A 13835-nucleotide genomic window follows, 5' to 3' on the forward strand; every position below is an offset into this window, starting at 1 on the left:
CCCAACCCAGGGATCGAATCCGGGTCTCTGCATTACAGGCAGATTCTTTACTGTCTGAGCCATCAGGGAAGCCAGGACTCCATCAAACACAGCATCAGGTAACACTTCCTAGAATTGTATTGGATGTCAAAGTAAGAAAGTGCTTTCTTTGGGCAGCCTGAGATTCTTTGCAATTTGTTTTTTAATGGTAGGAGTAAATGTCATACTGAACACTTTACTATAAATGGTAAAACTGGCTTCATTTTCTCAGTAGTAATGAATGAATGAATGATTTATTGATTCATTTATTTGAAAACATTTACTGAGCACCTGAGCTAAGGGAGTGAACAAGGAAGATATGTATATAAGGCTTGCTGTAAAAGAACTTAAGATCCAGAGTAGTAACTGCCGTGTTGGGGAAACTAAGGATACTAAAGAAAAGAATAGCAGATCTAATTTATCTCGTCAAGGAGTATATACTCTTAATGGGAGGAAGCAAGATACCATATGAAATATGGCAGAAACATGTATCACAATATGTAAACTTATATAACAATCCAAACTCGCATTTTTAACAGACATATTTGGTGACCAAACCCTTTAGTTTAATTAAATTTCCAAGGCGGTTTTTTTCACTGGTCTCTACTCCATTACATTCAACGTTTATAAAATCTGTCTCAACATTTCTCCTCTGCTCCAACTGCTGATATGTTTTCTCTTCCTATGTTAAGGAATGGTACTACTACCTGGCTGACTACACAAGCTAGAAGCCCTTGAGTCACCTTTAACCTCTCCCTCTCCCTCCCCATCGCCAAGTCAGGTATTTCTGTTTCCTTCATTGCTCTTAATATCATCCACTTCTCTCTATCCCCTTGTCCCAATCAACTCCTTGTTATTTCAGCCTGCTGACTCCTTCCTGTTATTTAGAGTGGTACCTAGATTGCATTTCTTCAGGAGATCCTTCATTGATGGTCATCACCTTTTTGCAATTTGTTTAACACTGTAATCGCTCAGTAAATATGTGATGAATGAAGGGATGAAACAAAACTGTCTGGGTTAGTACAGGTTTGTGCCAACTAAGGTCTGTCTAGTCAAGGCTATGGTTTTTCCAGTGGTCATGTATGGATGTGAGAGTTGGACTGTGAAGAAGGCAGAGCACCGAAGAATTGATGCTTTTAAACTGTGGTGTTGGAGAAGACTCTTGAGAGTCCCTTGGACTGCATGGAGATCCAACCAGTCCATTCTGAAGGAGATCAGCCCTGGGATTTCTTTGGAAGGAATGATGCTAAAACTGAAGCTCCAGTACTTTGGTCACCTCATGCGAAGAGTTGACTCGTTGGAAAAGACTCTGATGCTGGGAGGGACTGGGGGCAGGAGGAGAAGGGGACAACAGGGGATGAGATGGCTGGATGGCATCACTGACCCGATGGATGTGAATCTGAGTGAACTCCGGGAGATGGTGATGGACAGAGAGGCCTGGCATGCTGTGATTCATGGGGTCGCAAAGAGTCGGACACGACTGAGCGACTGAACTGAACTGAACTGTACCTTATATTCTTTTATTTCTCAAGACATAGACTCTCATAAGTACAGTTAACAGGAAACATTGTCACGTTCTAATCTTTGATGATTCAAAATCTATGTGAATAACTTTAAAAGCAGGGGCTTTGAGTCCAGATCAGTTTGATTTGAAACTCATCTCTGCCTCTTAATAACTGCTATTGTCTTAGCACTTAATCAGACCTTTTGTATTTTAACTTCTTAAATGGTAAAATGGGAATAATAGGACACATCTCTTATGATAATGATTAAACAAAAAGATGCACTTTCAAAAGCTTGTATTAAGGATTTCGTTATTAGAAAGTAATGATGGACAGCCATGCTTTTAAATGAACTGGTTTTATCTGTATTTGGTTATGTGTAGAGCAACCTCCCTCATTTTGAGAGTGGCAGTGATGGTGGTACTTCATCTGATTCCTTATTCTCTTGTTTTACTACCACTTTTCTTTGCCAATGAGCATTCTTAACTCAATTAAGGACAGTAAGAAGAAATAAAGCTTTCCTAGTATGATAATAAATGTACAAGGTATCCCTGTATGGTTGGCAGGTGAAGTATGAACTTCCAATGCTATATTCGGTTACCTGTAGGTTCTAAACCCTTTTCAGTTTTACCTGTGTATTTCCTTTTATTTTTTTCAAATCCTTAACTTTAGCTAATTGTCCTTCCTCTCTGATTTATTTAACTAGCACTGATCCTTCCGGACCCAAAACCTCCGAACGCAGGCCTTCCCTGTTATGTTCGGTAACCTTGCGACTTCCTGGTTTTCCGCTGCCCTTAGTTTTCTGTTCTTCCTCTGAACTGATGGAGCTTAGTGCCTGTCTCCTCATTCATAATCAGCCTTGCACTGCTTTGTGACATTTCTTGGGCAGGACAGAGCTGCCTATCCTGTTACTTACGTTTTTTAAAATTTATTGTTATTTAATGTTTCCTGTACTTGTGGCTTGTTTTGCCAATTATATTGTCAGCTCTTTTGGAACTGGGATAATATACTTCTTAGCTTGTCAAGTCAAAAGACTTGACAATATTTTGATTTGTGACTTATCGATAGATAGTCTAAAACAGATATACCTATAAATGTTCTGATTGGCTCTTGTTACTTTGTTCCTTACAAGAATGTGCCTAACATATTCTAGTCCCCAAATACATAAAAGTGTTTTTGACACAGTAAAAATTTCAGTTTATTTTTTATTTTTTTCAGTAATAGGCCCATCTTCCCTTCCTGTTAATTCCTTTCTTGTTACAAACATAATTACTGAGTATCTTGAAAAATTAAAATACTTGAGAGTTTGCTGGAGTGATTTAAGAGATACCTGGATTTAAGAGGCACTGCTAGCTAAGAAAGCACTAAACAGGTATTATGTAATTTGTCTCCTGAAGCATCTTTAAGGCCGTTCAGAGTGCTGATGACGGTAGGGTGGATAGATATTAAGAAACCAATTGGAGATACTACTTAATGGAAGGTCCTGCTTGCAGACCTCAATACCCTGCCTTTTAAACACATATTCTTCGTATTGTGTTCTCCTAGCCTTCATGATAAGCACAGGAAAAAAATACTACATAGTGGAAGAAACCAAAACTAACCTCTTAATTGATGCTACATCGTGGGACAGCTTTTGGGAAACTATTAGCTTGTAGATTATCTCCCACAAGAACCTAGCAAATTAAGTGACTACACTTCTTTCTCCTTAATTTATTTTATTATTTTTATTTATTATTATTTTTGGCCATGTTTTGCAGCTTGCAGGATCTTTCTCCAACCAGGAATCAAACCAGGCCCTAGGAGTGAAAGCGCTGAGTCCTAACAATTGGGACTTTCAGGGAATTCCCTGTTTCTTTTCCCTTTAAATATGGCTTTCATCTTATAATTTTAATTGTTTCAGCAAATGGGAACATTTGGTTATATGTGTTCTTCAAGGTTTTTGAGAATCCATAGCATTATAGCGTGCAGTGGACATGTTCTAATTAAGATCAAGTAGCTGACAACTAAACATAGTTAAAATGATGTTTTATATCAGGGATTAGTGATTAGAACTCAGTTATCTTTCTATACAGGTTTTTTTAAAAGAATAAATTTTAAAAATATATTTAAGCCAAAGACTTTTGAAATGTTTGGAAATAATTTTCATATATGCCTGTATGTATCACTGAGCTCCCAGTTACATTGAAACACTGTCAACACACTTTGAAAGTGACACAGTGGAGGAAAGGATAACACTCTTCTCTTTCACTTCTCACATCCAGTTCATCAGCAAACCCTATCAGACAGCTTCTCAGCACCATCAGTGCTATCGTCTTAGTTCAAGCCACCATCATATCTTTTCCTTACTGTTGTCCCTTCTTCCAAAATGATTCTTTTTGCAGTCTGTTTTCCATACTGCAGTCAGAGTAATGTTTTCTGATATTAAAAAAATAATAAACAGCTCATGAAATACATAAACAGGTGTAATAGAAAAATAGATTATATAAGAAAAAATTTAGACTTTATGTATTTAAATAAGTCTAAACATATATCTAAATATCTAAAACTTATGTTCCGATTGATTACATTATGACACATCGTATCTTGAAATCTGTTAAAATATGTGTTTTGAAAATTGTTAACATACCAAAGCATGTAAAATACTAAAAGCAAAAAATAAAATTGTAATAATTTATATATACTACAAAATGAAAGAGTAAAGGTAAATCCATCAAATATGCATTTATTGTTTTATCATTTCCCTAGTTAAAACTCCTTATTTTCTTCCCTTTGCTCTTGCAATAAAATTCAAAGTACATTTCGTGTCTCACAGAGGCCCATTGACATCCTCAACATCTTCTCTGGTGACTTGTTGAACAAATGGCTCCAGTTTCCTTGGTCCTTATTCAGTTTCTCAGCCTGCCAATTTTCTTCTTGCTTTAGCTACTTTTTTCTCCCTTTTGGGTACATCATTTAGTTTCAATTCAGTTCAGTTCAGTCGCTCAGTCGTGTCCGACTCTTTGCAACCCCATGAATTGCAGCACACCAGGCCTCCCTGTCCATCTTCAACTCCCAGAGTTCACTCAAACTCACGTCCATCGAGTCGGTGATGCCATCCAGCCATCTCATCCTCTGTTGTCCCCTTCTCCTCCTGGCCCCAATCCCTCCCAGCATCAGGGTCTTTTCATTTTTTTTTTTTAATATTTAAAATTATTTATTAAAAGGCAAACTACAAAATATAATGTATCAATTCAATTTTTCACCCAGTTTTAAGTCAAAATGATTTCACTAAAGATGAAAATTAAAAATTTTTAAACATTTGAATTAAATCTTTTTTTTTTAATTTTAATTTTTACTTTATTTTACTTTACAATACTGTATAGGTTTTGCCATACATTGACATGAATCCACCAAGGGGGTACATGCGTTCCCAAACATGAACCTCCCTCCCACCTCCCTCCCTATATCATCTCTCTGGGTCATCACCGTTCACCAGCCCCAAGCATGCTGTATCCTGCATTGGACATAGACTGGCGATTCGATTCTTACATGATAGTATACATGTTTCAATGCCATTCTCCCAAATCATCCCACCCTCTCCCTCTCCCTCTGAGTCCAAAAGTCCGTTATACACATCTGTGTCTTTTTTGCTGTCTTGCATACAGGGTCGTCATTGCCATCTTTCTAAATTCTATATATATGTGTTAGTATACTGTATTGGTGTTTTTCTTTCTGGCTTACTTCACTCTGTATAATCGGCTCCAGTTTCATCCATCTCATCAGAACTGATTCAAATGTATTCTTTTTAATGGCTGAGTAATACTCCATTGTGTATATGTACCACAGCTTTCTTATCCATTCATCTGCTGATGGACATCTAGGTTGTTTCCATATCCTGGCTATTATAAACAGTGCTGCAATGAACATTGGGGTACATGTGTCTCTTTCAATTCTGGTTTCCTCGGTGTGTATGCCCAGCAGTGGGATTGCTGGGTCATAAGGTAGTTCTATTTGCAATTTTTTAAGGAATCTCCACACTGTTCTCCAAAGTGGCTGTACTAGTTTGCATTCCCACCAACAGTGTAGGAGGGTTCCCTTTTCTCCACACCCTCTCCAGCATTTATTGCTTGCAGATTTTTGGATCGCAGACATTCTGACTGGTGTGAAGTGGTACCTCATTGTGGTCTTGATTTGCATTTCTCTGATAATGAGTGATGTTGAGCATCTTTTCATGTGTTTGTTAGCCATCTGTATGTCTTCTTTGGAGAAATGTCTATTTAGTTCTTTGGCCCATTTTTTGATTGGGTCGTTTATTTTTCTGGAATTGAGCTGCATAAGTTGCTTGTATATTTTTGAGATGAGTTGTTTGTCAGTTGCTTCATTTGCTATTATTTTCTCCCATTCAGAAGGCTGTCTTTTCACCTTGCTTATATTTTCCTTTGTTGTGCAGAAGCTTTTAATTTTAATTAGATCCCATTTGTTTATTTTTGCTTTTATTTCCAGAATTCTGGGAGGTGGATCATAGAGGATCCTTCTGTGATTTATGTCGGAGAGTGTTTTGCCTTTTCAAATGAGTCAACTCTTCGCATGAGGTGGCCAAAGGACTGGAGTTTCAGCTTTAGCATCAGTCCTTCCAATGAACACCCAGGACTGATCTCCTTTAGAATGTACTGGTTGGATCTCCTTGCAGTCCAAGGGACTCTCAAGAGTTTTCTTCAACACCATAGTTCAAAAGCATCAATTCTTCGGTGCTCAGCTTTCTTCACAGTCCAACTCTCACATCCATACATGACCACTGGAAAAACCATAGCCTTAACTGGATGGACCTTTGCTGGCCAAATAATGTCTCTGCTTTTCAATATGCTATCTAGGTTGGTCATAACTTTTCTGCCAAGGAGTAAGCGTCTTTTAATTTCATGGCTACAGTCACCATCTGCAGTGATTTTGGAGCCCCCCAAAATAAAGTCTGACACTCTTTCCACTGTTTCCCCATCTATTTGCCATGAAGTGATGGGACCAGATGCCATGATCTTCGTTTTCTGAATGTTGAGCTTTAAGCCAACTTTTTCACTGTCCTCTTTTACTTTCATCAAGAGGCTTTTTAGTTCCTCTTCACTTTCTGCCATAAGGGTGGTGTCATCTGCATATCTGAGGTTATTGATATTTCTCTCTCATTTAGGTTAGTACCTTGCAAATAATAGATGCTTAATGTAGACTGACTAAATAAGCATCAGAATGCAAATAGTAACCATCTCTTCCAGGGTGATTGTGCATTCCTTTATTTATGTTTTTTAAATTTAAAACATTTTCTGTAATGAACATGGGTTTTCTAATTATCAGAAGGTAAAAAATTATCATTCTAGGCTTCTAGAATTTGAGACCCTGGTAGATGAAATTCAGAAAGTCAGCAGGAACTGAGAAATTAAATTATCATAAGTCAATCAAGAGGCTGGACAAAGAAATCAATTCAGTGAGGCATTGCATTCGGGTAGGATGGGTGGAGTGTTGGGTTAAAGGAAGTTGGTCCATCTGAGTTGTGCTTTCCAATTACTTTATGCCTAATTTAATTTAAACTTAAAATTTAGTTTCTCAGTACACTAGCAACATTGCAAGTGCTTTATAGTCATGTTAGCTAGCTGCTGCCATATTGAACAGTATAGACAGGGAAGTTTTTCATGATGCAGAAAATATTTTATCACAGAAGATACGGGATCTAGAATCCTGGAAGCAGATATCAATGAACAGAAAGTCAAGACAGGCAACAAAAGAATGAAGAAAGACTTAGGTAGTGAGGTTGGGCAATGTGAATCTGGAAAAGGAGTTTATTTTGAGTATTCAAAAATTGAGTATTCAAACTTTGAATTCAAAGTTTGAGTATTCAAAGGAGTTTGAGTATTCAAAGGAGTATTCAAAGTTTGAGTTTTGAGCAAAGTGACACAGCTGGAAGAAGGTATTGATTCTTCTGTTAAAGTCTTGAGGAAGACCTGTAAGAAATTGTTTAAGTATAAAAAGCAGTGCAAATTAGTATCTGTGTTAAATTGTGTTCTGTATCCCTTTATGTGATAAATGTTTTGGAAAGTGGGAGGCTATTGAAAAGATTTTATTGGGCAAGAGTAACTAGTACATGAAGGATTTTCTCCTTGATTGTATATGACAGTGGTTAGAATACTGAATGCCTGTCCTGTTTCTCATTTCACTGCCTCTTCATACTTCACACTTTTAAGGTATAAAAGTATGCATCTTGATAACAATAGTCATACAGCTACACTGCTTAGGTATATTTTAATATCTCTTTTGATTCATCAAGAAAATAGGATGAAAGGCAAACAACAGGTATACTCAAACTGAATCAGAGAAAAATAAAATCTTGAATTTAATTATGTTGAATAATTCCTTAAGCAAATGTGACTCAGATTGTAGGTATAATGTGTATCGGAAATACTTGAAGCATGTATATGGATACAATTCCAAGTACTAGAACATTCTTATAACACAGAACCATTTTGGTTAGACGATTTTAATAGCAGCTTACTTATACTTTTGGTGAGATGGTGAGCTAATGATGTAGCCGTTAATTTGAATTTAGCAGACATTTTAAATATAGGTTTCTCTTACAGAGACAAAAGTTGCAATTTAAAGCTCTTTGGTGGTCTAAAAACAGCTTAATTCTCTAGTAGCATGGTAATAAGTACTAATCCAGCTTATACAGTGATTGTAGCATGTCATGTTTGTGAAAGATTGCCCAACTGCTTTCTCTGGGTTTTATGTTAATTTAAAAATATTAAACATAAAACCTTATAACATCTTCATGCTGAGATAAACTGTTCAATTTAACTTGTGCTCAAGCAGCAGCTGTCAGGACTTATCTTGTTCCTAGTGCTTTTTGCTATCACCTTGTGCCCTTTCCTGCCAGAGACACAGTGTGGGATGATAAAGCTCACCTTGTTAGGATTTATTGCTTAAATAATACCTGAGGCAAGATGAACACTGGGAACCTGGGGTTTAACTGCTGATTGAGTGATGTCATTCATTGTGTTATTGTACCTTTTTTTTTTAATTGATAAAAGAAGGCAAAGTAAAAATTGCCTATGAATCTTACCTGCTTTTTTTTTTGTGAGCATCTTCCTCACTTCTTTATAGGTATCACTGAGCTGAATATTTGAGGAGTTACTTATTGTCCAATTTAACTACCATTTTATAAGGAAAAAGCAAAGAGAAATGTTTTAGTTATGTTGGAGATAATTTCCACAATTTAGAAGTAGTGAGGGCTGTTTCAAAATCAGTTATAAAAATAAAATGAGTTTCTTATTAATGAGTGAACAAACTGAAGGAAGTGTTGGTGTGGGCAGTCCCAAATGGGTAATATTGTGAAAACCATTGCCATTTTACTTCTGAATGTATTGCAGCCTTTCATTTGAGAACTTCTATTTGGAAGGTTCAGTTTTAAATTTGGATTCCTTGATTGTGGATCAGCTTGGTAGTTAGGGTAAAGATTGGTGTTGTGTGGTTGGAGGAGAGTAAAGGCCTTGCTTTAGTTAAACATTTGCTACAGATGTTCCACCCTGAGGATAATTCCCATGGAGCAAATGAACAATTGGCTTATGACTAGGAATACATATATGAGGGATTTATTATTATACAATGTAACATATTTTTCCCTTCTACTTTCTGCCATCTAATGCATATCCTCCCAAATTTGTAGTTTTATAAATGTATAACTTAAAAATTGGTAAAGGTAGATCAATAAGTTACAATATATGATTTATTTAATCAATTATAAACATTTCTATGAATATTTGAAAATTTGTTATTAGTTACCTTTTGACCAAACCATTTAAGAATTAGTTGCAGACATGATGCTTTACATGTAAAAAATTCAACATGTCTCCTAAGAATGAGAATATTCTCCTATATAACAGCAGTAAAATTACTATACTTCAAGACTGATAAAACTTTACAATTTTATATTCAACCCAATACTCAGAGTTTCCCTATTGTCCTTATATCTTTTATAGTTGTTTTTTTCCCCATTCAGTATCTCATCAAGGATCACACACTGCATTTTGTTTGGGGATCTCTTTATTCCCCTTTACTCTAGATTTTCTTTTTCCTTTTATGACCTTGACATTCTTGAAGATCCAGCCCCATTTATTTTGCGACTGGCAGGCTGTTTCCTCATGACCAAAACATTTGGAGCAGGAATTGGTGATCTCTGTCTTTCTATCATGTATTGGGAAATACATGATATCCCTTTGATCCACCATTGTTCATATTAAGTATGATCACTTGGAATGTTGATATCTACCAAATTTCTCCATTAATTAATGGAAGTTACTTCTCCATGTAATTAATAGATGGAAGCTGTAGTTAATGAATTTTTCTTCCTTGTGTGTGAATGCATCATGTTTACTTAGGTCTCAATGGTTGAGTCATTGCTTGCAATAGTATGTATGTTGAGGGTGGGAGCAGGAAAAGAGGGAGAAGGATTACTCAATAACTTGCTCTACCAATTGCCACCTTTTTTTTTTTAAGGAAAATATTGATTGAGATTAAATTTTATTTTTCTCTCTGCTAAAGATCAGATTTGAAGATAAGCAAATATCTTTGTATTTCAGAATTTTTGGTCTCTGTTTAATTTTTTGTCCCCACTGTGTACATGCAGGATCTTAGTTCCCTGACTGGGAATCAAACTCATTCCCCTTGCATTGGGTGCAGAGTCTTAACCACTGGATCATCAGGGAAGTCCCCAGTCCCAGTTTTAGAAAAGTTTATACTTGATGGTGGTAGGAATATTTTTGGACAAAATAGAGGACATTTTCAGGATATAAATTTTCTATTTGCTTTAGTTGAGTACAAGTAGACAATTTAAAATGCATCTTCATGATAAGATTTTTTACTTTAAAGCAATAAATAATAACATTAACACAGCAATATGAGTTTAGAAACGTGTCTACTTTTGGTTCTTGTATTCCTCTTTTAGTCCATGAAGAAGACACTTGAATTCCCATTTATGATATATGCTCCTAGTATGTAATTATTCTTCCTATGTGAAAGGCTAGTGCTGCAGATCATATAAACACCTGAAGTTAGTCATTTGGCTTGTCGGCAAGGGAGAATTTATAGTAGTTGTAATCATGGTAATAACAAGGATGCTATTTTGTATTTATTAAGTACAATAAAAAGCATCTGCAATGTAAGTGGTACACAAGGAATTCATACCCATAGTGTAATGAATAGTACTTCGGGCTTAAAAGACCAGGAGTCTCTGCTTTGCCACTTTCTACCAGTGTGATTTCTAGGAAAAACTCTTAACCTTCTTGAATCTCATTTTTTAGAATGGGAATTAAAGCTGTAAGGGTTAAATGATTCTATATTATGTTATAAAGGTGGCATTTCATCAAAATTGTGCCATCTAAATGTCCCCAGCTGCTCAGGGACTGTAATTTGTCCCTCTTTTGTGTCCACATGTGTTAGCCCCCTTGTTAGTGAAATATTTCCAGGTTGTCCCAGACAGTTGTCTGTTTGTCCTCTCAATATTTTGTTCATGTCACTATTATAGACAGCATTCATTCGGCGGGCTGTCTTGTTCACCTTTTCTCTTCCTGGCTTGACCCTGGTACATAGTAGGCATTTATAATAAATGTTTGTGGAATTAATGAGTAAATAGACACTATTTCATTCATAAACATGGATATGTAGACATTCAGTTTCCTTTTTTCCCCCCAGAGACAAGGAACCAGCCTTTCTTCATTTGTTAAATTTAGGTTTTGTATAAGGGATATTAAAGACTGTACATCTGGTGCCATTAGCAGTCCAGTAATCGAGAAGAAAATATAAAACCAACCCAGAAATACTGCAGAATATTTAAAAAGGGGGCAGTGAGAAACATGCTAAGAGAAAAAGCCCTCCCTCACTAGATAAGTCTGTTGCATAAATCAAAAGGGTTTATGTCATAACACGAACATGTGCCATTCCTGCTCATATATTGAATTTCAGTAGTTGGTTGCATAAAGAAGTAAAGTGTAATGAAACTGGCAAGCAAAGTATTCCCCAGTCAGCCTTATCTTTGTTCCATTTGTCCTTCAGATAGAGCTTTTCTTGCCTTTTTCAATAAAATCCATCCAGCTTTTTTTTTTTTTTTTTGCATCTCTGAGTAACTGAGCTGAGAAGACCAATGAGATTCAGGGCTTTTATAGTTCTTAGCAGCTGCTTTTTAAGAGATCAAAACTTAGAATGCTGCTACATGGTATTAGGCTTAACTCTTGATGTGTCCCTATAGGGGATGTGTTTTCCTTGGGGTAGGATGAGTAGAGAGAAGAGAAGGTGAAGAATGCCCCTTCAAGTATGCTCAGGATGGTAACCCTAATTTCCTTCTTTCCTAGGATCCTCTTCGCAAGCTCAGTGCTTAACCTGACTGAACTGGCTGCCCTTCGACCTGACCTTGGGAAATTGAAAAAGATTCTGTACTTTCATGAGAACCAGTTGGTATATCCTGTCAAGAAATGTCAGGAGAGGGATTTCCAATATGGATACAACCAAATTCTATCCTGGTAGGTATAGATTGTATCACTGTATTTAGTCCTTTGCCATCTTTTTTCCTTATAGTTAACTTTTAAATCTAGAGACCTACGGTACACATATTTTTTAAAATACCTTATATTAGGAGCAAATGTTTAAATATACCTTCCATGGTAAGAATTACTTGTGCCTCTGCAACATATATATATATATATATATATATATATATACACACACATATAAGAGAACAACTAATTTTTAAAATAAAATACATATGTGTAGCAACCTGATTATATGTTGAGCTAGTTGTTTAACTGTATTTTCTACAACACTCAAAATAGAAGCAAAGGGCTGTCAGGGACCTCCTTCAGCCCCTTATTCCATGTATGAGACTTACTTTTAGAAAAGGCAGTTATTCAACTTTTATTTACCAGCTACTTTCAATGTATCCAGCCAAAATCAAAATAGAAATATACAGAGGAGTAAACAAAAATTAAAGCGTAACAGAGCAAGAGATTTCTGTCCTTTTATTCTTATTGTTTGTAAGAGAAAACTATGGAAAATGAATCTTTAGGTGATGTTTGTTTCTTTTTCTTCCCCTCATTGAGTCTTCTGAAATTGCCTAGCCTTAAAATACCATGACATTTCAAAGGTGACGGTCCTTCTCTTTTGTTACTTCAACAAAGTGTATCTCTTGAAACTTAGTTAATAAAAGAAGTTAATAACGACTCTGAAACAGCTTTGCTATTGGATCCCATGGACATAACTGCAACACTCAAATGGAGTCAGTTTGGCAGTGATTGGGTACAGTTTACTCACCATTTTTAATAGTTATTAGCCTTTGGGGTTGATGATGTGCTTAAGCAGACACCCATCTCTTTTGCTAGTATATTCCATAGTTTCATTGACATAGAAAAACAGCTAGCTGGTAATACTTCTGTGTTTTGAGCATTTTGTAAATGTTTTCCTGCAATCATTTTTACAAGCTGCTTCAATTGTGAAGTAGCAATGCTATCAAAATAGAGAGGCGCTGCTTCCCGTCAATGTCTCGTAAAAAAAAAAGCAACCGTTTTTAAATTTCATAATAAAATTAAAATACTTTATTTTATATTGAAACAGAGAGGGAAAATATGTTTTAAAAACAAAAATGAAATCATTTTATACTTTATCAATATGGAAAACATTTGTAATATTCTTTTGGTTTCTTGAATTAGCATCATTCTTTTCCTCAGATAGTGTGTGTTTATTACCCCTGAGAAATAACTGGGGAAAAAAATTAAGTCTGTTTTTCCCTTTATGGATGGCTTTAAAGTTAATGGAAGTTACACCCACTCATATCAGAGAGGAAATGCATGGAAAAGAATATTTCTGTAAACTATCTTGGTTCTTTAATTTGGCAAAGACTGGGTTTTTAAGAATATATGTAGTTGAGTTGCATACCCTTTGAGGGCAAATAGCAAAAAAAAAAAATTACCTCACTACCCCTCATCTCTCTGTTTTAGAAAAGATTGCTTTTGCTCAGAGGGAGTGAGACCATAAAATCTTATACATGATTTTTGAGCTTTGCTCCTCTCAAGAGGGTAAACTGGTAGATGAACTTGAGGAGAAAGAAATGGACTTGATCATTGCTGGGACTCTTAATGAGAAAGCAATGGTTTGCAGTCGTCCAGAGGAAAAATAAGAATGTCAGAAAGCAGTCCAGTTCAGATTCACTTTGAAAAGTATGACTCCAGCTTCCTGAAATGTTTCTTTAGTTTTCTTGCTGACTTCTGCTTTTGTTGGCATTGTCAGATTTCTTTCTTGACTGTGTGGCAGCTA

The 13835-nt window shown here is 36.0% G+C and overlaps 1 protein-coding gene across 1 annotated transcript in view; it reads left to right on the top strand.

Moving 5' to 3' along the window:
* GTDC1 (glycosyltransferase like domain containing 1) overlaps positions 1–13835 on the top strand; it is a 433716-nt gene that overhangs the window by 183168 nt on the left and 236713 nt on the right. The window contains exon 4 of the mRNA XM_068967892.1: positions 11882–12049. Within this exon, the coding sequence (XP_068823993.1) occupies positions 11882–12049 (168 nt within the window). The remainder of the gene's footprint in view (positions 1–11881; positions 12050–13835) is intronic.

Source organism: Capricornis sumatraensis, chromosome 3 (genome assembly GCF_032405125.1).
Source record: "Capricornis sumatraensis isolate serow.1 chromosome 3, serow.2, whole genome shotgun sequence".
In the NCBI taxonomy this organism is placed as follows: Eukaryota; Metazoa; Chordata; class Mammalia; order Artiodactyla; family Bovidae; genus Capricornis; species Capricornis sumatraensis.